The sequence below is a fragment of the Triturus cristatus genome, chromosome 3_1 (genome assembly GCF_964204655.1).
Source record: "Triturus cristatus chromosome 3_1, aTriCri1.1, whole genome shotgun sequence".
NCBI lineage: Eukaryota > Metazoa > Chordata > Amphibia > Caudata > Salamandridae > Triturus > Triturus cristatus.
In genome coordinates, this window is record NC_140583.1 from 1005862954 (window position 1) to 1005889275 (window position 26322).

Genomic DNA, 26322 nt, shown 5'->3' on the forward strand with positions numbered 1-26322 from the left:
TACATATGTATGAAAAGTGCATTATACCGAGTCAATTTGCCCTGAAGAAAATCCCTTGATAAAACAGGGATTGGAAACGCGTCGCAACCTAATCATGAGGGTAGTTCAAGTAATGTAGCTCGAAAGGAAAGATAGGGATCATTACAGGAAAATATATCCCCCCATAGTCCTTGAGCGTAGCCACATGATCCAGGACCTCTAACTAAGCCACTGAAAATAGTACCTTTTGTACAGAGTTCCTATGAGATATGTTGACCAATTGTGGTGTAATGTGATTATTGCACTGTTTAAATTCATGTGATTTATGTATTTTTTGTAAGATTTGTTCTCATATTATTCAATTAAATGATTATGAGTAGTAAGTGTATCGTTTAATGGTTGTGCATGTATTGAAATGTTCAAAATAATTTTGTTTAAAAAAAAATCTTTAATAGTTGGTAATGAGATAGCCAGGACCAAGACAAAGCATTTCTATTAGTCCATAATCTGCTAAATAAATAGCAGGAATATATAACAAGCATTTACAATGCAATGGTCTCGGCATTGTTAAAGTTCGAGCTATTGGCATTGCTCATGACATTATTTTTGTTTATGTTTTTGTTTTTAAAACATATAAAGAAACGGCATTGTTATTTATAATGTCAATAGCTTAATCACTCTCAAATGCGAGACCTATTGCATTTGCACCCACACACTCAGAGCCACCCACACAGAGCCACTCACATAGAGCAACCCACACACAAATAGAGCCACCCACAGAGCCACCTACACACACACACACACAATTATTAAAAGGTGTTTATGATGGCGTGACAATTGTCTGCTCTAAATACACAAACACAACCGGTATAGCCATTCGCCACAAAACACGGATACACATTAGGCTTTTTATTATCTTTCATAAAGTTTTATTTTCTTACAGCCTCACAAGCACGCACAAGAAACGAACACAAACTTCAACAAACACACATTTCTGCATATGAGTGCACCTTAGTTGGCATAAGGAACCGCGCTCAACGCTTAAACGCATTTCTATATCCAAAATAATCCTAACACAATAGTTAACACAACCACAACGCATGCGTGCATTTCGCAGCACACATTAACGGCATAACACTGACACCACACACACACCGGTAAATGTGAACCGGTGGTTGCAGGTGGCACTCACCGGCACTCATTTTTTAGGAGAAAACCTTATTTTTCCTCAGCATACCTTTATCCAAAGAAGAGAGAGAGAATTATACACAAGCATTTGCAATGCAATAGGTCTTGCATTTATGCGAGTTTGAGCTATTGACATTGCAAATGACAATGCCTTTTTAATTTTTGTTTTTAAAACATAAATAAAAGGCTTTGTCATTTACAATGCCAATAGCTTAAACTTGTGTAAATGCTTGTTTGTAGTAGCAACTGGTGACACTGGATATCCTCAGGAAAATAGACTGAACAGGTGTCTCACTTTACTTTTGTGTGTAAGTACATAGCCCACATACAATTTTCACATAGAAGTCCGTCCAGCATAATTCAACTAAGAAAATGACATTTATTTCACGAGGAAAAAAAATATACAATGCTCCCTACTTCTAACTGCCATCGAACAGCATCACATGTTACAAGGGACACTTGACAGCAATGGGCATATTCAATCAACTTCCTTACTCCTTTCCTGCATGGTTTCTCTCTTTTTTTTGCCCTTCTTCAGTTGCCTCCATCCTTGCTTCTTCCCTTTCCAGCTCTCTCTCCTTCTGTCTTCCGTCCCATCTCTCTCCCTACTGCTTTTTTCTGTCCCTTCTCTCTGGACGCCCTTCTCTCTTCTGCCTCCAGTTGTTAACTAGTGAGGCGGTGGCCACCATCCCCTCCCTGCGGCTGCCACTCAAGCTGCCAGTCTTGCTCGATCGCCTTCAGGTGTTGTGTTGGTTGTGGAAGGGGCGGGTGCTGATGCATGGGACTCCCAGTGGGCTCTTGGGGGGGGTGGGGGGGGGGGGGGGGAGGCAATCTGGTATCTGCCCTCTCGGACTGAGCTGAGGAAATAAGTCATCTGTCAGAGAAGCAGAGGCCCCTGACTGCTGCCTCTGCCTACAAGCAGGGAGGTGGGTACTTCCTAGAAAACTCTCTAAAAGCAACCGTGGGCGAAGGAAAACCTGGACTGGATTCTGTGCCGGTTGTGACTTGGGGATGAGGTAACGGACTGGATTTTGTTCCACCATAACCTCTTTGTAAGAGTTCACTGGCGAAAAATGCTACGTCACCCGGAATGAACTGTTGGTAAAAGTATTTTTAATTGCACAAACCTTGCTTTAGGGGGTTACAATGGACCAAGCCTAGTCACATGTTGTTTGCCCAAGACACAAAGGAAATCAAATGATTTGCTTGACAGGCGCTGCGATCTCTTGCCCCTATGAAAACTATACCCGCGCCCCCAGTGCCCTGTCATAATATCCGCAACCCCCCGTGCTCGTGAGTCCCCCTGTCTTCACTCGCTGTGCTGCTGCCAAGCTGTTGAAGTAGTCAACTGTATACTTGCCGGTCAGAGAGGGCCTGGGCAAAGCCGGCTTGGCACCGCACCGCCCACTCGCTCGGAAGTTACTTAGCAGTGCGAAAGCCGGCGGTGGCCAGGCCAAAAGAGTGTAGGGGCAGGGCAGGGTACAGGGGGTGGGATGGAGCATGGGGGAACACTCTGGGGGATCAGAGGGCGAGAGATGAGCACCGGCCATGGAGGCACGGACTGCTAGGGGCGGCACAGAGCACACCGACATGGCTACGGGAGAAGACAGACTCTCGGGACTCCTAGACGCGGCGACGAGAAAAAAAAAAATAAAATGACGCAGCAGCATTTTCGGATTTGGAGGTGTTGTTTTGTTAATGTTGTTTGCCTCATATTTGTCGTGGACCACAACTCAAAATATGGTAAATTACTACATTCAATACCACGGAAGGCGGCACTCGCGTCGCCTTTCGTACTGCTTGTTAAAACATGACGGCCTTTCCCTCCTTGCAAAAATCACAACTGAATTATTAGCACCGCCCAACCACCAAACCCTCCCCTCGCCCCTTCCTTACAAGACAATAAACCGCCTTTAACACCAGCCAGCGTGCGGCAGCGGCAATTGTGAGGCCTGCAACTCGTGCGGAGTCTCACAGTATCCCACACGTTCAGAGACAATACAGCTGCCGCACATGCGAGGAGCCTCGTTTTAAAAACCTCACATGTCTGGGCAATCATCTGTGTAACTAACATGACACCAGCTCCTTTGATTCCCGCGCGCAACTCGTGATGCGTGGACGCTCGCGGCTCTTGTTTCACGCCACAGGGTCACCGTCAGCTGATTCGTCAGTTCGCCTTCGCTGTTTCTCGTTGCTGCTTCTGAGGATATTCATAACAGCGTGCGAGGCCGCCGGCAACAGAATCAGCACAATTTGGGGACGCTTTTTTTTCTGTGTTGGAAATAGAAATATTCTGCTGCCTACCCGTGATAATGTCTATTTCTGTCGCTGTTACGGTGACTCTTGAAAAGAACGCTTTAAATTAACAGCAGACATCTCATGAGATGAAGTGCAATTAAAAAGTAAACTGTATACTAGCCGGTCAGAGAGGGCCTGGGCAAAGCCGGCTTGGCACTGCACCGCCCACTCGCTCGGAAGTTACTTAGCAGTGCGAAAGCCGGCGGTGGCCAGGCCAAAAGAGTGTAGGGGCAGGGCGGGCTCGCAGGGTCCGGGGGGTGGGATGGAGCATGGGGGGACACTCTGGGGAATCAGAGGGCGAGAGATGAGCACCGGCCATGGAGGCACGGACTCTCGGGACTCTAGACGCGAAGACGAGAAAAAAACAAATGACGCAGCGGCATTTTCGGATTCGGGGGCGTGTTTTTCTTTCTCTCCTCTTGCCATTGGCTGGAATGTTTACATTCCAGAGGAGAGAAAGAATCGAAAAAACATGCCCCCGAATCCGAAAGTGACGGGGCTTGTTTGGAGAGACAAAGCTCTTCTCCAATGGCTGCCCAGCATTTAAGAGGACAGCCAATGGAGAAGAGGAGAGAAGAGGGGCGGGTTTAAGCCCCACTACTCAAAGTCAATAAATCTCGCGAGCGAGACTGCGCAAGCGCAGCCTTCGCTAGCCGAGAACTAAAAAAGGTGGTCAGATTTTCTTTTTTCAAAAACATTTATCACGCCCTATCTGGCCATCAATTGTGCGTAACCCCTTATTATTTGACTCTTTTACCCACAGCGTCTATCCTTTTGATCACTTTATTTGGTGGGGGGCCCAGAAATAACAACCCTGGCTCTAACTAGGCAATTGAAAATGTCATGAGTGTGTCTGGGCATGCCCTTGAGCATTGGAAGGTATTGCGTTGATTGGTGAGTAGAAGAGAGGTCCTTCTAGTGACTCAGTGTGAAGTGGCACTTTGTGGACAGTAGAAACCCTACTTATAAGGTCATGATAGGTAGTGGGGTCATCAGGAGGGAAAGGTTTGGATAGATCCAGATCGTTTTTTTGTGTGGATCTGCTTTATATGAGTCCTAATCATCTTAAGGTGGTATTGGAAATGGCTCACCATCCCATGTGTCCCTTATGAAAGAGTGAAGTCAACCCTCAGGTGATTCAGAAGTGTTGTAAACCGGTGAAAGCTGTGATGAGGGAGTGTGCACAGCAGGCAGTGGTGGTGGACTGATGTGCATTGGACTGGAGGCTTTAGCCTCCCTCTTCTGGTTCATTGGAGGAACTGGAATATTAATTGCTCCACAAAAGGTAGTTGTCTTTTAGTAGGCTGTGCTGTTGAATACAAAGGCCTGGTCAGGATTATGGTATCCTGTAAATGTTTTTGCTGAGAGTCCAGTTCTTGATGAAGTCTCTCTAGTACTGGCTGCACAGTGTCTGGAGAATGCCTCGAAGATGTATCTTTTTTTGCCCTGATGCCGGTTTATGCACAGGCATTTTTGGTGCAGACAGCTTTGGCTCAGAGGCTGATTTTTCCGGTGTCATAGTGGAGTGTTGTTTCAGCTCTAAAAGGTTTCGACGCCAAAGGTCACCTTGCGTCTGATGTGGGGCGATCCGGCGCCGAAGGTCGGGTCGACTCCAATGTGGAGGGCCTCCGATCGATGACCTACTGTTGAGGCTGTTTTTACGACGCCAAGCCGTGGCTGGACGTTTCGGAAGTAGCCAGTCGGTGCCGCCCATGGCCCGAAGACAGTGTTGTCCGAACAACAGTCATTGTCCTGTGAGTACGGTGAGGCTTTGCCAGTGCCGGCTGTAGTTGGGGTGGTTGTGTAGGGTGCACCGCACTCACAGGTTGCTGTCTTGGAGTGATGTCATTTGACTTCATACCAGACCCAGAGATGTCATCTGGAGAGATGTTGGTGTCATCTGAAGCCGATGGGTGCGCCGCTTTGTCGAATTCCAGATCCTCAAAACTGAAGAGGTCTGACATCTCTTCAAGACATTTGCATTCTTCGAGCCCTCCGATCTCTGTGTCTTTTTTGATTGATAACACCTACAGGCCTCACAGGCTCCCTTCTGGTGTTTGGGAGATAAGCACAAGTTGCACATCTAGTGTAGGTCGGTGCTTGGAAGCTTGGCGTGATAGAAGGGCAGAATCGAAAGGGTGTCCGTTCCATCATCAATTGGACGTCCGCTGGAGTGAATATCGAAGAGAAGTTGTGCCCTGAAGGGCAAAGGCCCAAGTGGGCCGTGGTCAAGTTGTATCCCCCGGACGAATTGGACATTGATGGCATAAGGAGGGAAGTAGTGATCAAACCGCGATCAAACACAATACCGACGGTATCAGATAGAGCGAGTATATAGTATCGAACCAGAGCAGAGGAGCGCACGTCAGAACCCGACGGCGGAAAAAGTAATCTAACAATGGACTCACGGACAATGGCATTGCAAGCAAGAGGATGAGTCACTACACCTCGTGATTCGAAAGACTTCTTTCAAGAAAAACAACTTGCAAGCCTCCGAACCCAACACTAGATGGCGGACTTCTGCTAAGCGTGCGTAGCTACAGTCACACATGCCATCAGACTTATATTTTTGGTGCATACTTTATCTTACTGCAGAGACTTCAGCTCCTGAATACTCCTGCAGGTGCCTAACTGGCCTAGAAAAATCTTCCCCATGGCTCAACCTTAACGGTAGGGGGCATCGGCTCCATTCGATGCTGGTAGTGCCAGCCCTATAAAGTGCTCTACTTATGTTGGTTTCATAAACCCTTTTTCCAGGACTCTGAAGCAGTAGGATGAGAAAGAAATTAGAAGAGGTTGACATAAGATAAGATATGTAGTGCAATAACAGAAACTTAGAACCCTATTATGTTGGCCCATGACCCTCCATCAAACAACGAGTTGGGAGTAATTGGTAAGGAATCTGCCGGCATATAGAAAATAATCCAGAAATATTATTACCAAAAGGCAAAAAACTTTTTCTACTGATGGATTGGATACTTCTACCTGCAGATTCCTCACATCTTGAATAGATTTGCAAGTAATAGCCACCTACAGTAAGGAGGGTCTTGATAGCACAGACTGGGCGAACTGCCCAAACCTCCTCACCTCAGATTCCAGACAATTATGCTTCCCGAATGTGTGGACAGAAGTAGCTACTCTGCAGGTGTCACTTAAAGGACCTCCCCTACCCGAGGCAGATGTTGAAGACTTAGCCCTCATTGAGTGTGCCCCAATGCCTTCTGGTGGCTCTTTTTTGGCCATAGCACAGCAGACTTTAATGCACAAAATAATCCACCTAGATGATGTCCTTTTATACACTGCTGTTCATTTTCTGCTGCTTACATATTCTATGAAGAGCTAGTTCTCATCATGCAAGTCCTTTACACAGTCGATATAAAAGCTCACGTTTTTTTTCGGATTCCGCCTATACAGTCTCTCCTCCTTCTTTGTAGAATGCTGTGGGGGAAAGAAGGAAGTAAGAGTGATTGACTGACCAAGATAGAAAGGTGTCACCACCTTCGAGAAGAAAGCAGCTCTTGTTATGATGACCAACTTGTCAGGATAAAAAGTATTAAAAGGAAGCCGGATGCCCAGTGCAACGCAGTGCCACGCCTGGCCGTAGTAATGGAAACTAGAGAAACAGTCTTAGGGGATAAAAATGTAAAGGAACAACTATGAAGTGGTCCTACGGGAGCTCATGTAAAAAAAAAAAAAAAGTAAGAACCAAGCATAATTCGCTCAGTGGGAGGAAACATATTAGTCAAACATTTCAAGAAAAGTTAAACAATGAGAGACTCGAAAAGGGACGGTTGATCTGGGAGGGAAAGAAAAGCTGACCAGGCAGCTATATACTTATTTACTGTATCCACAGCACAGCCTTCCTGGGATAAAAAAAGTGAACTTGAGAATGTTCGGAAGCTGACCTTTCCAGGAGTCAATCTGGTGATCTGTGCGTTATGCAACAAGCCTGTGCCATTTCCCAAGTAAACAGACTTGGTGAGAAAGACATGCAGAAAAGATCAAGTCCACCATATCATCGGACAGCTGGAAAGCAATCAAGAGTCCCCATTCAATCTGCACACATGAAAGAGAGGACTTTGAAGATTCTGGTGGAGAACCGGCCCCTTCAATTTAGAGAGAAGATCCACATCAAAAGGAAGAATGAACAGGGCACACCAAGAGAGATGCAAAAATGCCTATGTATCACACTTCTTGGTCAATTCACAGCCACAAAGATAAGTTGAGTCCTGTGGATTTTCCTCAAAACCCATTGAATCAAGTGTATGGGAGGAAACACGTAATAAAGAAGAAAATTACACGTCAACCCAAAACTAATCCCCCAAAGCTCCTTGCACTAGATGTTGAAGGGCACAGAATGTGGGGCAATTCTAACTCCACGTGGGGCATCTTCCGTTGATTGAAGATTCTCTTTACAACCTATGGGTCTAGATGCCACTCGTGGGTAAGATGACGTAGACTCAGGTCGTTGGTTCTGGTGTTTAGCAAGCCAGCTAGACAATTCACATAACCCACATTCTGTGGTTTTGTTCTCGGAAACAGAGCCTTAGACTTTCTCAATAGAGATACTGGTATCCTACTCCCCAAGCTTGTTGATGGACCACATTGCAGTCCTATTGTCTGTCAACATCTGGACTGACTGACTGCGAAGGGGAGGGAGGAATGCATCGAGCGCAAGGCAAATCGCTCTGATTTCGCGCTACTCCATATAAGCACCCCACCCTCGACTGGTGACATCCATCACTACTGGGGCCAAGGCTGAAGGAGACTGGAAAGACATCCCTCTGGAAAGGTTCTCCTCCACATCCATCAGGCATACTCTGCTGCAGTATCATCAGTGACTACAATGGAGTCTGCAAGGCCCCTCGTGCTGGAACCACAAGACAGCCCTTATATGCCAGAAGGCATACAGGAGTAGAAGGATGCAAGGAGGAAGCAGACCGAGCAGGCAAAGGACACACAGGACTGGAATCTGAGCATCTTCCTACAAGCGTGGGAGTGACACATGGATGTAATGTGTCCTCTAAGTAGGTAGAAAGACTTCACTAAAGGTGGTATTCAGTACTGCCCTTATAAACAGCAGGTGCAGAGAGGGCTTTATGTTTGATTTAGGCACACTAGTGGAAAAGCCCAGGTCTTGCAGTAAAGAAGCCATTAACAGTGGGTGCTACCACACAATCTGCTGAGTCCTGGCCTTCAAAAGCCTGCCGTCCGGGTAGGAAAAAAACGAAATCTCTAACCTCTTGAGATAGGCGGCCACCACTGCCATCACCTTTGTGAAGACTCGTGGAATCGAAGGAAGAAACTCAAAGTGAATTACACTACCACCAAAACGCAAGCACTTCCTGTGGGACTTCGGTAAATGGAAAATCGAAATACACCATCTGGTCTCCAAATCTCAAGTGCAAAAAAAGTCTGGGCATGGTGCAGCATCTTGAACTTCTCTTTAAAAGTGCAAGACCCTGAGATCCAAGATCGGACAGAACCTGCCCTCCTTTTTTTGGAACAAGTAAGTCACAAGAGGAACAACCTTGAGGAATCTCCTGCTTTGGCACTGTTGGACCTGGCCCTTTTGCAGGGTTAGCCCCAAACCTTTTGTCTTCTTCCTCCTATCCAAGATCGGGCAGAACCTGCCTTCCTTTTTTGGAACAAGTAAGTCACAAGAGGAACAACCTTGAGCAATCTCCTGCTATGGCACTGTTGGACCTGGCCCTTTTGCAGGGTTAGCCCCAAACCTTTTGTCTTCTTCCTCCTATCTTTCTGACTTTTTTTGTTCGCTTTAGGACTCTGGGCACTTTACCACTGCTAATCAGTGCTAAAGTGCACATGCTCTCTCCTCTAAATCATGGTATGATTGATTTCTCCTTGATTGGCATATTTGATTTACTAATAAGTCCTTAGTGCAGTGCACTGTGTGTGTCCAGGGCCTGTAAATCAAATGCTACTAGTGGGCCTGCAGCACTAATTGTGCCACCCACACGAGTAGCCCTGCAAACATGTCTCAGAACTGCCACTGTAGCGTCTGTGTGTGCAGTTATAAACTGCCATTTCAACCTAGCAAGTACGCCCACTTGCCAGACCCAAACCTTCCCTTTTATCACATGTAAGGCACCCCTAAGGTAGGCCCTACGTAGCCCCCGGGCAGAGTGCAGTGTATTTTAAAAAGTATGACATATACTTTTAAGTTTTTCATGTCCTGGTTGTGAAAAACTGCTAAATTCGTTTTTCAATATAGCAAGGCCTATCTCGCCCATAGATTAGCATTTGAGCTACCTTTTAACACCTTACACGTGTATCTGCCGATTGGGAGCTGATAGAAAATTGGAGTTTGGTGTCTCTGGACTCAATTTAAAAATACATCTTTTAGAGAAGTTGTTTTTTAAACTGCAGGTTTGAAAAAGCCACTTTTATAAAGTTGGCATTTTCTTACTTTAGCCATTGTGTGCCTCTGCCTGTCCCTAGAATACACGTCGTGGTTGGATGACAGTTGGGCTTTGTGAATTCACTCTAGACAGTCTCACACACACAGTGTGCCCTGTATATCCTGATGGCCCATCACCAGGCTGATGGGTCTTTCTGAGCTAGATAGGAGGGAGGAGTTGACAGTTGCACCTGAATAGGGTTTACAAAGTAATCTCCACCCCCCTGTAGTATTTCTGGTGCCAGGGCAGGGAAAGGCCCTACAAAGACTTTCCTTTATAGTTTGCCTAATTCAAAGGCTGAAATGGGTACAAGTACTGAACCTTTGGCACCATATACTCAGACACTTCTGGACTGAAGGCATTCTGCCAAGAAGAAGAGCTGTGTTGCTTCAGGGGAGACTGCCACTTTGCTGTGCTGGCTTGTTGCTTGCTGCTTCTGTCCTGGGAGTGAAGGGACCGCACTTTGCTTTCTACATCCTGCTTTCTGAGTTTCTCCAAGGGCTTGTTCTGAGCTTGCCTCCTGTTAAGAAATCTCAGGACCATCAAAGACTTCACCTGCAGCACCTGAGCTTTCCTGCTGAGAGCCCTACTCTGCCAAGTTGTGCCAAATCCAGTTTCTGGGCCCTTGGAAGTGAATTTACGTTGTTTATCAAGAATTAAACAGCACATCGACTTTGAGTGTGACTTCGGAGCTGGTGCTGCTCTTCGACACAGTGCCACTGCCTGCACCGGAGTCATGGTCCCCGCTGACGCAACAAAGCTGTCGCAGCCCCTCTGCAGAACCCCCCTCTGCAGAACCACAAGAGCATGAGTCCCAAGTGCTGTGTCACCGACTTTTGTTGAAACCTGGCTCTAGCTCTGACGCCACAACTGTGGTTGCATGGTGTGAGATCCACATAGTGAAGTCGATGCTGCGTGGCTTGACTCTGGATGCCTCATCGACCCCACACTGTCGTAAGGAACCAACGCTTCGCCGCCGATGGCGCATCACCTTCCCTGTGTCTTGCTACGTCCCGGGCACTACCGGCTCAACAATTTCGCACCGCCTCTAGAAACCAATACCTCATTTCCTTCAGTGACTCCTCATCTTCTTTGTGCAACCCGCCGTCCCGAGCACCGATGTGCTACCTACATGCACTGACATAAGGAACCGGCACCACACTGACTTCAGCGGCATCTCACCTCCAAGGTGCCTCGCAATATCTTTTTTTGTTATCGTTTCAAAGCTAATGTAACCGGGGCCTGACGACTCCATAGCCGGCCCACCCTCCATCACGGTCGGCTCCGAACTTGGAGATTCTACTTCGTCACCCACGTACTTTTAGCCTCAGTTGGAGCTATTGTGTTTCTAAGCACTAGAACTGCATTTAACATTGAAGAATTTGTACTTCTACTTTTGTATGTTGAATTCTTCTTGTTTTGGTCTCGTTTTACTCAGATAAATACTGTATATTTTTCTCAACATTGTGTGGAGTACTTTTGTGGTGTTTTTACTGTGTTACCGTGTGTACAAATACTTTACACATTGTCTCTGGGGATAAACCCAACTGCCCTGGCCAGGGGGGGTGCACAGGTTATTCTGAGGGTGTAACTTACTTATCCTGACTAGAGTGAAGGGGACTGCTAGGACAGTGTGCAAACTACTGTCAAATAGAGACCCAACCTTGAACAATCTCCTGCTCTGGCACCAACTCCACAGCTCCTTTCGGGACCAAGGCTGCCATCCCTTGCTGCAGTAGCAGAAGGTGTTCCTGTGAAAGGCCCGAAAGAGGAGGGGGGTACGGGAAGGAGACCATTAGAAAGGTATGGAATACCCCTTTTCCACAATTTGTATGACCCACTGGTCTGAAGTTATGGATTTTCAGGCCGGTGGAAAAAGGACACCTGGCCCCCCACCAGTCTCAAATGGACCGACAAGGAAGAACTAAAGCTGCTTCCGATTTGGTTAGGAAAGAGTGACTGCATAAGGTGTTGTACAGCCTCCAACAATTCCATAGCCCCTTCATTGTTGCAGGATAGGGTTGTGTTATTACTGATGAGGAAGGGCTGCTTGGCATTGAGGGACATTGAGGCCTCTTCCAAAGCCAGAAAATTCCTGAAACCCCTGTAGATTCTTTCCTTTGGGGCTGTAGACCAAAGGAGCAGGCCGTGGCAAAACTGAATTTGAAGTTTTCGTTGGCTGAGCCGGCCTTTTACCTGAATAGATTGTAATCTTTAAAAAAATGTCTATCAGAGTAGGATGAACATCAGAGGCGAACAGAAGGTTCTCAGCTTGGTCTAATGACAGTGACTGGCACTCCAATTGTCCTGAAGACTAAATCTGCTGTTTCCAGGCCAGACTGAATGACTTGACCTGACATTGATAGGCTGCATTTAATAAGGTTTTGAAAGTGGGCCTGATTAGTGCACAGGACATGTCCTGAAGAGTGTGTACATAGCGCCCTAACAAACATGCAGCATTCAGTGATTTCAAGGCTAGGTTCCTGGCTGCAAAGACTTTCTTGGCCCAAGCTTCAATCTTTTTAGGCTCTGCTAAAAAAGATGGGTCACCCAGAGCAGGTCTATAACTCCTGGAAATTGCTTTGTTGACTGCAGAAGCCGAAGATGGCTTGGTCCACTTAGCCAGTACAGAGCCTAAAAGAGTCTCATTAAATGGGAGCAGTGGATCCAAAGTGGTGGCAGAAGATTTAAGACCTTCAGTTAAGATAATTGCCTTAGTTTCGATATGGGCAGAGACCACTCAATAAACCTCTGGTACCTTCCTGATGTAGTAATAAGAGTTCGTACTAGGGGGGGAGAGGACCCAGATGGGTCCAGAAACTTCAACTCCGGGGAAGTAGCCAGCCCCTGAAAGTCCTGTATGGGCTCCAGAAGACACTTTTGCTCAGATCCAATCCAAAGAGGTCATACTGATGTTGTGCCTCCTATCCGGACCAATGTATTGGGCCAGAGTTTGAGCGCCTTAAGTCGCTGGCCCTGAAGCCGACACAAGTAGTGCCACAGGTAGTGAAGGCTTGGATTACATCAGTGCTTGCATCAAGGGTGATACTGCCATCACAGTTTGGAGCAGCAAAAAGGAAGCAAATGGCAGCAACAGAAGAATCAGTGGTGTGAACCAAAATGGTATCCCTACTTGTCCCATGGGGCTGGAAGTGCTCCAGAGTGGACCATAGCACGCCTGATAACCTCAACATGGCATTGAGGTTGAGAAGCTGCCTGAGATGGAGGGAGCCGGAGTAGGAGCCTCTGGCAGCACTATCTCCTGAGGTGTGAGAATCTCACCCAGCTCTGACTCCAAAGAGGAGTCCACAATAAGCCTAGGTGGCGCACCTCGCTTATGTTTGCTTCCATGCTTTCTCTTTTTCTTGAGTTTTTGCGGGAGAATCTCGACAATGCCATAGGTGTACGTCTGCCTCTGGTGTCCTTGGCCATATCCATAAATAGCTTGGCTTCCCTCTCTTCAATGGCCTTTGGGTGTATGCTGTGGCATGACTTGCTGGGTTTAGAGTCGTCAACAGAGACCCGGATCTATAGACAGATGTCATGGAGGTTGGTAATCAAATGCCCCTCGCAATCACCACAGTGCTTAAAACAGGAGCTCTTGAGGAGGGATAGGTTGCTGCACTGTGAGAGATTTTGCGGAGAATGGAGTTCCAGCACAAATGCTTGAAAAAAAGGGAACGGACGTCAGTTCAACAGTGGTGGTGAATTATGGGGTTGGTGACATCACTGGGATGTCCCATGCAGCACAGAACAGAACTGCCCCTCCCTCCCCCCTACCACCAGGGTTGCGCTATGGAGAAAAGCTTTCAGGAATAGTCTGGAACCTGGAGGAGTATTCAAGAGGTAAAGAATCTGTAAAAAGACTTATCATTCAGAATAACTTGTTTTTATACAGCACCAAGTAGCACACACTGTTCTCAAGAGCTGCATATTCCATATATTACCATAACCCAGTATATGGCAGTCGATGTACCCACTTCGTAGGATAGAAGGCAGAGTATGTATTGCTGGGATTTGAACTCATTAATCTTCAGAAAGATGCATTTCGACAGCCATGAACGTTCAAGCTTAATGAACCATCCTCTTGGCAAGGAGTTAAAATGCAACAATGCTCTCTCTCATGTAATGTTTGCCAAATCCATACAGTGCAGAGGTTTTCAAACTGAGGGACACGCCACCCTGGGATACGTTACTGTATTCCCAAGGCAGTGCAAATGTTTCAGCGAGTACTTTTAAATAAAGATGGCTTGGAAGCATGATCTAGTTTATTTGTCGTAGTGCATAAATTGCATAAAAAAGCACCATGGAAACTTTGATTTTGAGTGCTCGAGTCCTACTGAAACGGGGTCAGTGAGTGCAACATTTTTATGTCTATTTAAAGAACGCAGTTCAAAACTCAATAACGCCCTTACATTATCTTACAAAACATCTATTCTTTGTTACCATGAAGATTTATGTGGGTCCTTCAATTAAAGCACATATTTGCTCCAGAGCATGCTTTACATTTGGTGAATAACCAATTGCACACAATAACAATTCTCTCAGGTAGTAGGCACTCTGGTGTGAAGGCCTTTCCCCTCTTTAGCTCTCTGTCCCTCCTTTGGCTTCACAGCTTAGACCTGTGGGCATCATTGGTACTGCAGGTGCAGTGGCATCGAGTCCCAGGGGTGTGAGCTGTCAACTGAACCCCAATTATGGCTGTTTCACTGGCCTCATTGATTGCAATAGGGCCCAGTGCACCCTTGATGTTCCACTCTGGAGCTGTTGCTGACTAGGAGTACCACACAAAGCTCACAGACTGGCCCAACCTAAGATATGAAGGTTTCACTTTCCTGGTTTGGTGAGCCCATTACTATCTTTTTCTACTAGGATTGTTGGTGGCTTGTGAAGCACGCTCCTGCCATACCATCCTACTACAGGACACTGTGACTGAGGATGTTAAAGGTAGTCATTATGAGAGCTCTCTCTTGGTGATCTGATATGTATAATCTATCTTGGGTCAAGGCACATCTGCTTTGGGGAGACACTTTTGTACTGCATTTTCTTGTGTCCTTGAACTACTGGCAATGAAACATGCTGACCTATTCTTTACATAATAGGTCTTTTGTGTGTTGGTGGCTTTTTATTATGTTCATATTCATAATTTATTAATACTCTATTGGTACAGTTTTAATTTGTTTCTACTCACACTGTGCTATATCAAGAGGAACTATGACGCCTGTTGTTTTTGGCCTGCTGTTTTTAACCTAACTCTACTCAGATTACAGGTCAGAATGAGTTACGTACAGGAGCTTACTTATGTCATGATACGTGGGTGGCCAGTACGTTTTTTGGTCCCCGCAAACCCACTCTCACATCCCTTCCTCCCGAGTTCCTGCCTATCTACACGAAAGCAAGGTGCCGACCAGGAGAAGCCCTGGTCATGATGAATGGCTATTCCATTGTACCCCTATTCCATAAGCTGTCTTCTCCCCAATCTGTGTGTGCTTTGTAATGATGATTTGTAGCAGCCTGTGACATGTTTTGGTCTCATACAGTGCTGAGCAACAACTGAGACAAGAGAAACTGATGTTTACTACAGACCATTGTTCTATATAACTTTGTTGGCTTCCTGATTGGGTCTCTTTTTGCTAAAAAGTTGTTGGTGGAGGGTTACCAATGAGTACATTCCCCAGTGCTCTCCGGTGTTTGGTGTGATCCTGGTGTGAAGGCTTGTTTCTTTAGCTCTATGTCCCTCCCTTGGCTTCACAGCGCAGGGCTGTAGGTATCATGGATGCTGCAGGTGCTGTGGCATCCAGGCCCAGGGGTGTGAGGAGACAACTAACCCCAATTATGGCTGTTTTACTATTTTTCATTGATTGTATTAGGGCCTTGTGCATTCTTGCTGTGCCAGTATTGCGTTGGGCCTTGGAGTAATGGTCCAAGGTAGGGTAAAAATTGGAACAGAGGAGACATCTTACTTTGGGATTTGAAGAGATGTTGAGGTGGAGTTTGGGGCAAAATGGTGGCCCAAATGTTTAACAAAGGAGACAGCCGGCTTCACAAGACAGAAACTATCACCGGAAGTTTGTATTGCCCTAGGGTGTGAAGGGCCCACTCCATCACAATTATGACAGTCTTACTTCACAAAAGGAGCATGGCATTGCGCCTCAAGGGAGAAGGTATGGCATAACAGTTACAGCTGCCTGACTTTGGAGCTGGGGACAGGTTCGAGTCTCGGCTCAACATCCGGTGATTCTGGGAAAATCACTTTATCTCCCTGTGCCTAGGAACAGCGTCTAGAGACCCTTGCAGGTGATTAGCCGTACTCTACAAATCAGAGTATTATTATTTTCCTTACTAGCATTAAGGCTGAGAGCACCCTTGCTGCTAAGGGGAGGGGGGTGGTGAGGGGGGCAACATATGGGAGCTAATTTCTTTCATGAAGCAAATGGAGAGCCTGTTACAAGACTGGAATGATGACCAGGCATGGCGAGGAAGGGGTTGATGGGACAGAGGAGACAGCCTGTTTCTAAGGCCCAAACCTATCATTGGTTCAGGAGTTGCAACGGGGCCCAGGATTCTGAGGGGCTTGCAACAACCCTATTATGGGGAACAGTGTTCAATCTACCAATCAAGCCATATATAAAGCACTACCGCTACTCAAAAAGAGGGCCTCGGTGCTGAGAAGACAGCAGACTAACTCAACCACAAGACGACCATCTCAAAATACCAGTTCAAATAACAAAGTTTTGATGTTTTTTCTGAAAAGGTTCTCAGATTTAACCTTCTGAAGATGAAGTGAGAGCTGAGTCCAAGCATGGGGAGCTGATTCAAAGCATAAGTCGCTAGGCAGGTACATGATGCGCCACTCACTTCTTGCAGCTGATCCTGGGGACCCTCAGTAAACATACACCCAACAAGCGTAGAAATCTAGTCAGAAGGTAATGTGGTAGTATTGCAGAAAGATATTGGGGACCAGTGAAATAAAAAGCTTGATGTGCTAAAGTCAAGAATTTACAGTGGATCCTCTTATTTATGGGTAGTCAATGAAGAGCCTTCAGATGGGGAGTAATTGACACAGGTCGAGGAACCTTCAGAAGTAAGCTTGCTGCTGCGTTTTAAGCCACCTGCAGTCTCTGAAGCAGATATTCAGGCACACCAAGATACAGAATGTTAGCATAACCAATGTGTGGCATGATTATCACATGAATCGCTGTCCTCTGTGCCTGCAAAGGGAGTAGTTGTAAGAATTGTTTTAATGTTCCTAATAGACGAAATCATAAGCCCACTACTGCAGATATCAGAGAGCGCATAGATAAGTTTGAATCGATCTTGGCTCCCAAGGTTCAATGGCAAAGTAGTGGCTTTGGCCAGCAGTCCGGCCCCCAGTTAATTAATAAAGATCCAAACAGCAGAATTTCAGTTTTCCATATTTTGGGTCAATTTAAACTTTTGTTTGATGCACTTCCTTTTTTATAAGTATCACCTTTAGTTTGGATTATGAGCAAAAGAAAAAGTACCCCTGAAAGGATCTCATAAGCCCCGCTCCCTGCACTCAGTCCTGCCACTCCAGTTCCCCCAGTCCTAGCCATAAGGTTTTGGATGGGGGGGGCCTGCCTTCAAAACATTTTGATGTAGTGTCTTGTTGTTGACATCAATTCAAACGTTTGGTTGAATCACACTTGCAAGACAAAGCTCTTCCAGGCAAGACTTCCAATTTATTCCACAGGAACCACGCAAACAGAGGCAACACTGACCATCACTTCCAAAAACAGGAATTAATAGTCATCACTACTTGCTGTCCAGAGAGGCATATACAAATCACCATCAAGGGCAATACAAACTTCCGGTGCTTCATTATTTTCTGATGAAGGGGTGAGGAGCCAAGAAAGTTTTCCAATAACAAATCTGTCAACCTATGCAAGGCAACAACTAAGTTACTCTATAAAAGGATTAGCTTTGATACGGTTTTCATCTGGAATGTTTCCCTGGCAGGACATTTGTTTTTCATGACTAGAAGCAGACCACGTGTTTTATTGCTTGCAAGACTTAAACGGCAGAAAGTGATGTTGCTCTTTTCTCCAATGTCCTGCATATTTCTCTGTGGGAAGGACAACAGCATGATCATGGTTGCTGTTACTTCTATTTGAGAAATGCAATGCACCTACGTTTCTTATGACACCCCTTTCCCAAGGAAATCGGACCAAGAAGTTACCATGGCACTCACAAACAAGGACCGACGACATTCATAGAAACGCAGGTTCTAGGGCACTAATCAAGAGAAATCATAGGACAAGTACAGGGTGGGAGAAGAAGAGTCTTGTGCTGCCTCTCTCACCACAACAGTCATACTCGCACCCATCTTACTACTCACACATTGATCTGCCACTTCTTCTAAATAAGCCATTTCTTAAAACCTACTCTTCAGATACATGAATCCCTTCACTTTGTGGAATGTCCCGCAAAGTTTGTAAATCATCTACACACCTAACAGTGCAGCATTGTTCTCTCCAACGTATCTGCGTGATCAATTCATACCCTCAATTCAGAGCCAGTAATGAGAGATTTCCATAAATATTGCAAAAAGAACAGTGATAGCTACACACAAACACATGCCAAACATTGATTCCGATAACAAATACCACAGGACATACAAATAATAATAGTGATGCCTGCATCTTGATTAAGCAATGCAGACTCCTCTAATCCCCAAGGATTTTACCTTGCTGAAGACTTGGCTGCCAAGGACAGGTCTGAGCCTTGCGAGTCTTCATGGTCATCTAAAACAGAAACAATAACATTTAGCTCAGTCTACCACTTGGGACAACTTCCAATCAAAAACATCTTCTTATTGAATACATGCGTACTCTCCCCTGTCATGCTCGACTGAATGGACCCAGTGCAGACGCTGTTGTTCTGTGCAGCTTGGCCTCTAGTCTATCAATGCCTCTCCTTGAGATCCCTTTACAAGCAATGGCGCTCGTTCTGGATTGTGGTGTGAAAGAATATGAACCAATCAATAGAATTCAAGAGATCTGCAGGTGCCACACCAACCTGTCTGCCCATACAATGCCAGAATTTGTCATGGTCTGAAGTCTACATATACAGTGGCAGCAGGTGCAATGCTCACGCATCTTTACATACAGTGCCACCAAGTGTCCCATGCACCTCTCAACAAGTCACACAAGCATGATCCATAACAATGTTTGCCCACATGCTGCCAGCAGGTGGAACACTCACACCCTTCCATACACAGTGCCATACTCGGGTTTCTCCACATGCAATGGCAGTAGCTGGTATACCAATTTATCTGTTCATAGAGTAACAATGAAGGTTATGCTAGCATGTCTCCCCAAAGGTAGGTCACTAGACCATGCATAATTTACCACGTAGACCCTTTTTATGGACCCTAAAACATAGGTAAGTGATGTATTTAATTTTTAAATGCCATCAGCATTATATATATATATATACACACACACACACATATGTATATACACATGCATACATGCACACAATACACATAATTCTCTATATAATTATATACTAAAGAATGATGACGTCAGTGAAAAAAGAGGGTTTTTAAGATTGAGGGATAGGAAGGGGGAGTAAGGATTTTTGTAGGTTTCAGAGATCAGTAGGGTTATGGGGAAGTAAGGGGTTTTAGGGCTCTGCAAGGGGTAAAGATGAGGGATAGTAAAGGTGTTTTGCGGTTCTGCAATGGGTAGTGGTAAAGGCTAGTAAGGGGAGTTTAGGGTTCAGGGTTGGGTAGGGATACAGGGTTTTTAAGAGGTTTGAAGATACATATACACATATTCACTGAAAAAAAACAAAGGTTAAAATAACATTATAGTTAGGTAAATAGGTCAGTGACAACATTAATGTTTGGAACAAAAAAAACACATATTCACCAGTTATAGTTAGTAGAGCTAACTATAACTTGCGCTACCGCCATGCACTACTTATGACTTCACAAATGACATCATTCATGACACGTTCTATGACATCATTTATGACATCTTGTAACATCTCAAATGAGTTTTAGCATCGGCTAAACATTCTGTGATTATGGGCAAATCACTTGGGGCCACATGTATGAACGTTTGAAATAGCGAGTTCCTAATTGCGATTTCCTGCCAATCGCAATTAGGAAATTGCTATTTCAAATGTATGAAACTCTTGAGTTTCATTTGTGATTCCCAGTGGGTAGCAAATATATTTACCTCATAAATATATTATGAGGTAGGTCGCTATTTGCGACCCATTAGGAAATGCTGAAATCATGGGGATGGTGGCCTGCTGGGGACAGCAGACCAGCATGTCCACGATTGCTTTTAAATAAAGCAATATTCTTTTTTTTTACATGCAGCGGGTTGCGTTTAAAAAAGAAAAATGTAAAGTTTTCTTTTCATTATTTAAGAGTAGGCAGTGGTCCGTGGGACCGCTGCCTGCTCTGAAAAAACATTTCTCTACCATTTCCAAAGGGCAAGGGGTCCCTTGAGGACCGCTTTCCATTTGCGAATGAGTTAACACCTACTTGAAGTAGGTGGTAAAATGCGAATGTTTTGCAACCGAATTTTGGTCCCAAAACATTCATGCATATTTGCATGTTGTCCATGTTGTGGCCAACCAATAAAGGGGGGTCCCATTGGGACATGTCCTATGGGAATTGGGTGTGCTCACTCGGCCCCCTTACATTTTTTCGTTAATTCATTTACAGGACAGAGGGCCCGAGTTTTAGTCTTGTAGAACAAGTTACTTACCTTCGGTAACGATGTATCTGTAAGAAACATTAGTTAGTTAGATTCCTCACCTTAGAATATCCCCAGGCGTCAGACTGGATCCGGAAGATTTTTCGTCAGCAATACCCCTTGCGCGTCGCTAGGCGTCGTCTGCGGCTCCGCGTCCGTCGTCGGCGTCGTGCGCCGGGATGACGTCGTCAGAGTACTTAGACGCCGCCCTCGCGCGCTGACGTCAGTTCTTGTACATAGCCTTCCGCGCCAGGAACGCAGAGCCATGCAAAGACCGACACTGGTGCCAAAAATAAAATCTAGGGGCCTGAAAAGGATAACCTTAACCCTAGATGTCAGTTCGCAGAACGGGGAGGATGGGTGGGTCGGTGAGGAATCTAACTAATGTTTCTTACAGATACATCGTTACCGAAGGTAAGTAACTTGTTCATCTGAAAGAAACACGTTAGTTAGATTCCTCACCTTAGAATAGATACCCAAGCAATACCATCCCCGGTGGTGGGTCTGCGAACCAAGATCACACCAGAAAGTCCTGGAGGACAGAACGGCCAAAGAAGCCATCCCTCTGGACTTGGCTGTCAAGGCAATAATGCCTGGCAAACGTGTGTAGCGAAGCCCACGTTGCCGCCTGACAGATGTCCTGCAAAGGGACACCTCGTCCCAAAGCAGTAGTAGCCGCCGTGGCCCGAGTAGAATGGGCGCGCAGCCCAACAGGAGGGTCCTTTTTTGCCAAAGAGTAACAAATTTTGATGCACAAAACGACCCACCGAGAGATGGTCCGCTTGTGCACAGCTTTCCCCTTCTTAGCACCCACGTATCCAACGAAAAGTTGGTCGTCCACCCGGAACTGTTTCGTGCGGTCCAAATAAAAGGAGCGCGCACGTTTGGGGTCCAGACGGTGGAGCCTCTCTTCCTCTTTGGAAGGATGCGGAGGCGGAAAGAAGGTGAGCAAGGTGACAGACTGCCCAAGATGAAATGGAGTCACCACTTTCGGAAGAAAGGAGGGACGAGGCCGTAGGACAACCTTGTCCGGATGAACAGACAGAAAAGGAGGCTTCGAAGATAAAGCCTGGAGCTCACTCACCCGTCTAGCCGAGGTGATGGCTACCAGAAAAGCAGTCTTAAGAGTCAGAAGACGAAGGGGACAATTATGAAGAGGCTCGAAGGGAGCGCACATCAGGAATGTCAAGACAAGATTCAAGTCCCACTGAGGCATTACAAACGGAACAGGAGGGAACGTGTGAGTAATGCCCTTTAGAAAGCGTGTAACTACAGGGGACTTGAAAAGAGAAGGCTGATCAGGAAGCCGCAAGAAGGCAGAGATGGCAGCAAGATAACCTTTCAGGGTGCCCAGGGCAGAGCCCTGCCGGGCCAAAGAAAGAAGAAAGAGGAGAACCTCAGAAAGAGGGGCGGAAAGGGGATCCACAGCCTTTGCTGTGCACCATGCCACAAATTTGTTCCACCGGAAGGCGTATACCGTCTTTGTGGAGGGACGCCTGGCTGCCAGAATGATATCACAGACTTCAGGAGGCAAGTCAAATGGCATCAACTGCCGCCGCTCAATCTCCACGCATGGAGGTGGAGGCTGGACAGGTTCGGGTGGAGGACCGTCCCCTGCTGCTGCGACAGAAGATCCTCCCGAAGGGGCAGACGTATCGGAGGATCGGTCAACATACTGAGTAGCTCGGGATACCAGTACCTTCGTGCCCAGTCCGGAGCCACCAAGATGACTTGGGCCCGGTCGCGCCTGATCTTCTTCAGCACTCTGGGCAGAAGTGGTATAGGCGGAAAGGCGTACAACAGACCGCAACTCCACTCGTGACGAAAAGCGTCGCCGAGCGAGTGCCGCCTTGGAAATTCCAACGCGCAGAACTGCTGACATTGCGCGTTCTCTTCGGTGGCGAATAGATCTAACCAAGGCTCTCCCCACTGCAGAAAGAGACCTTGCGCCACTTCGGAGTTCAGATGCCATTCGTGATCCATCATGCACCGGCGGCTGAGTTCGTCTGCTCTGGCGTTCAGAGAGCACGCCAGATGTTGAACCACTAGGGTGACGCCCTGGTGTTCCAGCCACGTCCAGAGGCGCAGAGCCTCCTGACAAAGGGTCCACGACCCCACCCCGCCCTGTTTGTTGCAATACGACATGGCGGTGGTGTTGTCCGTGAACACCTGCACGACACTGCCCCTGACAGAGGGAAGGAAGGCTGTCAGTGCAAGCCGGATCGCTCTCAACTCCAACAGGTTGATGTGGAGACGAGACTCCGCCGGAGACCAGAGGCCTCTGATCTCCGCCTCTCCCATATGGCCACCCCATCCCAGGAGGGACGCATCCGTCACTACGACATGCTCCGGTTGGGGAAGGGAGAGGCTTCTGCCCATGACCCAATCGCGGTCCGTGAGCCACCACTGCAACTGCTGTGCAGTGCCCTCCAAGATCAAGACATGGTCGGACAGGTTGCCGTGATGCTGGGCCCACTGAAACTTCAGGTCCCACTGCAGAGCCCGCATGCGCCGCCTGGCGTGATGCACTAGTAGGATGCAGGAGGCCATCAGCCCCAGAAGCTGCAACACTAGCCTGACCGAAACCCAGGATAGAGGCCGAAAGATGGGAATCAGGGCCTGAATATCCCGGACCCGCTGTTCCGGTGGATAGACCCGGAACTGCGCCCAATCGAGAACCGCTCCGATGAAAAGGAGCTTCTGAGAGGGACTCAGGTGTGACTTCGGCACGTTGATGGAAAACCCCAGCAAATGCAGGAGATCCGCCGTAGTCTGGAGGTGGGAGACGACTGCCCGGGGCGAGCCCGCCTTAAACAACCAGTCATCGAGATAGGGGAAGACTGGAACCCCTGATCTGCGCAGATGAGCTGCGACCACCGCCATCACTTTCGTGAACACCCGAGGGGCACTGGTGAGACCGAAGGGGAGCACGGTAAACTGAAAGTGCTCTGGGCCCACCGTGAACCGCAGGTAACGCCGGTGGGCCGGCAGGACGGGGATGTGGAAATATGCGTCCTGCAAGTCCAACGCTACCATCCAGTCTCCGGGGTCTAGGGCAGCTAGAACCTGAGCCAAGGTCAACATCTTGAACCTTTCCTTCCGGAGGAAGGCATTGACGTTCCGGAGGTCCAAGACAGGGCGTAGGCCCCCTTTGCCCTTCTTGGGAACCAGAAAGTAGTGGGAATAACAACCACGACCCACTTCTGGACTCGGAACGCGCTCGACGGCCCCCTTGGCCAAGAGGGCGGAAACTTCCTCGTGGAGAAGATTCAAATGATCCCCCGAGATACGGTGGTGCTGCGGTGGCATGGCTGGAGGGGTCGTCTCGAAGGGGAGGGAGTAGCCCCTTCGGACGATTTGCAGCACCCACCTGTCCGATGTGATGGACCGCCAGTGGAGCAGGTGATGGCGAACTCTGCCGCCCACTGGCGTGGAATGGGCCTGAAAACTCGGACTAGGAAGGTTTTGAGGCGGATGCTGCCGGGGTGGATGTGGACTGACCTCGTCGTCCTCCAGAACCGCCTCGGCGGAAACCACGTCCGCGACCGCGCGCAGGTTGATTCTGCGGTTGGTGGCTAGGCGTACGTGAGGAGGCACCCCTTCCTTGGCCACGAAAGGGGCGAAAGGCGGAAGTTTGCGACCGCGGGGCCGAGAGGCCCAAGGACTTGGCCGTAGCCCGGGAGTCCTTAAAGCGATTCAGCGCACTGTCCGCTTTCTCGCCAAAAAGGCGAGTGCCATCAAAGGGCATGTCCATGAGAGAGCTCTGGACATCACCCGAAAATGACGTGGACCGCAGCCAGGCGTGACGTCTAAGCGCCACTGAGGTAGAAATCGCCCTACCCAGCGAGTCCGTGGTGTCAAGCCCACATCTTATAGCATGTCGCGCGGCATCCCTCCCATCGGCCAGAGCCTGGGTAAGTCGTGTCCGGACCTCCTCCGGACACAGGGGCAGCGTGTCCTCCACCGCATCCCACAGAGAGTGGGAATAACGGTCCAAGAGACAAGCGGTGTTCAAAGACCGCAGGCCCAAACTAAGGGAAGAGAACAGCTTCTTGCCAAACTGCTCTAGTCTCTTGGAATCCTGGTCCGGCGGGGCGGTCGGGAAAGAGGATTGGGAGGTGGAGGCCTGGATAACCAGGCTCTCAGGGGTAGGGTGTTGGGACAGAAAACTGGGGTCGCCCGGAGCAGGGCGGTGGCGCCTGGCGACGTTCCTGTCCACAGGAGGAACTGTGGAGGGCTTGGACCAGGTGCCCTGTAGAACGTCAGTGAGGGCCTCATTGAACGGCAGCAGAGGCTCAGTGGAGCTTGCTGCAGACTGAAGCACCTCAGTGAGGACGTTCGTCCTCACAGCCACGGCAGGTAGCTCGAGCCCAAGGGCTGCGGCTTCCTTGCGCAGCACCACGGAGAAAGCAGCACCCTCCTCCGAAGCCACAGTCGGAGGAGAGATGAATCCAGTGTCTGGCGAGGTATCCAGACCACTGGCCTCCCCCAGTTCATCTGCCCAGTCCTGGGACAGTTGGGCCTGAGCGGCCATAGGATCCTCGGATTCCTCTCAGTAGTCCCCATCATCCGACTCCTGGTGTAGAGGAGAAAGTAACGGAGCCGGGCGGTAGACAAAATGTGTCTCTAGCGGCGTCGATCTCGGCGTCCATCGACGCCGGACCGGCGCCGGGCCCGGAGCGGGACTGAACTGGGGCACGACGTCGAGCGGAGTCGACGTCGGCGGTGGAACCGGTGTCGACGCCGGCGGAGGAGGCGTGACAAGGTTGACCGGCGTCGACGGAGACTCGAGAACGGGTCCCTCGGGCGCTTGCGGCGTCGAGGCCGGAGCCGTCAACGGCGCCGGAGCCACCGGCAGGCAAGGCAGCCCAGTCGGGTCCGCGGGGCCCGAAGGCGCGCCAGCGGGCGCCGACGGCGGAGCCAGGTTCCTCATGGCCGAGAGGAAGGCACTGACTTCCGCCGGCGTCGCGTCAGTCCCAGGGACCGGAGGGTATTGGGACGGGCGCGGCGCCTGCGGCTCCGCCGGAGCCGCGGGGGTGGAACCACCCTGACCCTCGACCGAGTCGCGCGACCGGCGAGGGGAGTCCGAAGAGCGATGTCGCCTCTTGGACTTCTTGGAATGCTTCGACTTACCCGAAGACTTGGATCCCGACGACCGATGGTGACGTCGGCTGCGGCTCCGCGACCGATCCTTGGACCTCCTCCTGGACCGGGATCGAGAGGCGCGCGGAGCCGAGTGGCGAATCTCGAGAAGCTTACGGGACCGCTCCCGTCTAGCCTTCGAGGTCAGGGCCTTGCAGTCCGAACACGACTCCGCGTCGTGATCGAGGCCCAAGCAGTAAAGACAGCGGCGGTGATGGTCCGTAACCGACATCAATCGGGTACAGTCCGTACAGGCTTTAAACCCAGGCATCCTACCGGCACCGGTGTCGAGACACGATCAAAAAGGATCAAAAAAGTTAGTCAAGGGGAGGAGCCAAGATGGCGACCGGGACGGCAGCGTAGATTCCCGGCTCCGTGAACCTCCGCATCCCGCACGGATATCCTGCATGAGATCCTTATTCTGCGCTATGTGATCGTGTTTGTAAACGAAAGTGGCAACCGATCGTGTGACGCCGAGGTTTCTGGCCGCCGTACCGCCGGAGAAATCAGCGGTTGAACTTTGCGGCCCGTGCGGCCCCGGAGCCGGGACCTCGAGT

The 26322-nt window shown here is 48.5% G+C and overlaps 1 protein-coding gene across 2 annotated transcripts in view; it reads right to left on the reverse strand.

Moving 5' to 3' along the window:
* Positions 1-26322, reverse strand: part of BUD13 (BUD13 spliceosome associated protein) — a 136811-nt gene that overhangs the window by 60126 nt on the left and 50363 nt on the right. For both annotated transcript variants that reach the window (XM_085645720.1, XM_085645721.1), the window contains one exon: positions 18595-18652. In XM_085645720.1, the coding sequence (XP_085501846.1) occupies positions 18595-18652 (58 nt within the window). The remainder of the gene's footprint in view (positions 1-18594; positions 18653-26322) is intronic.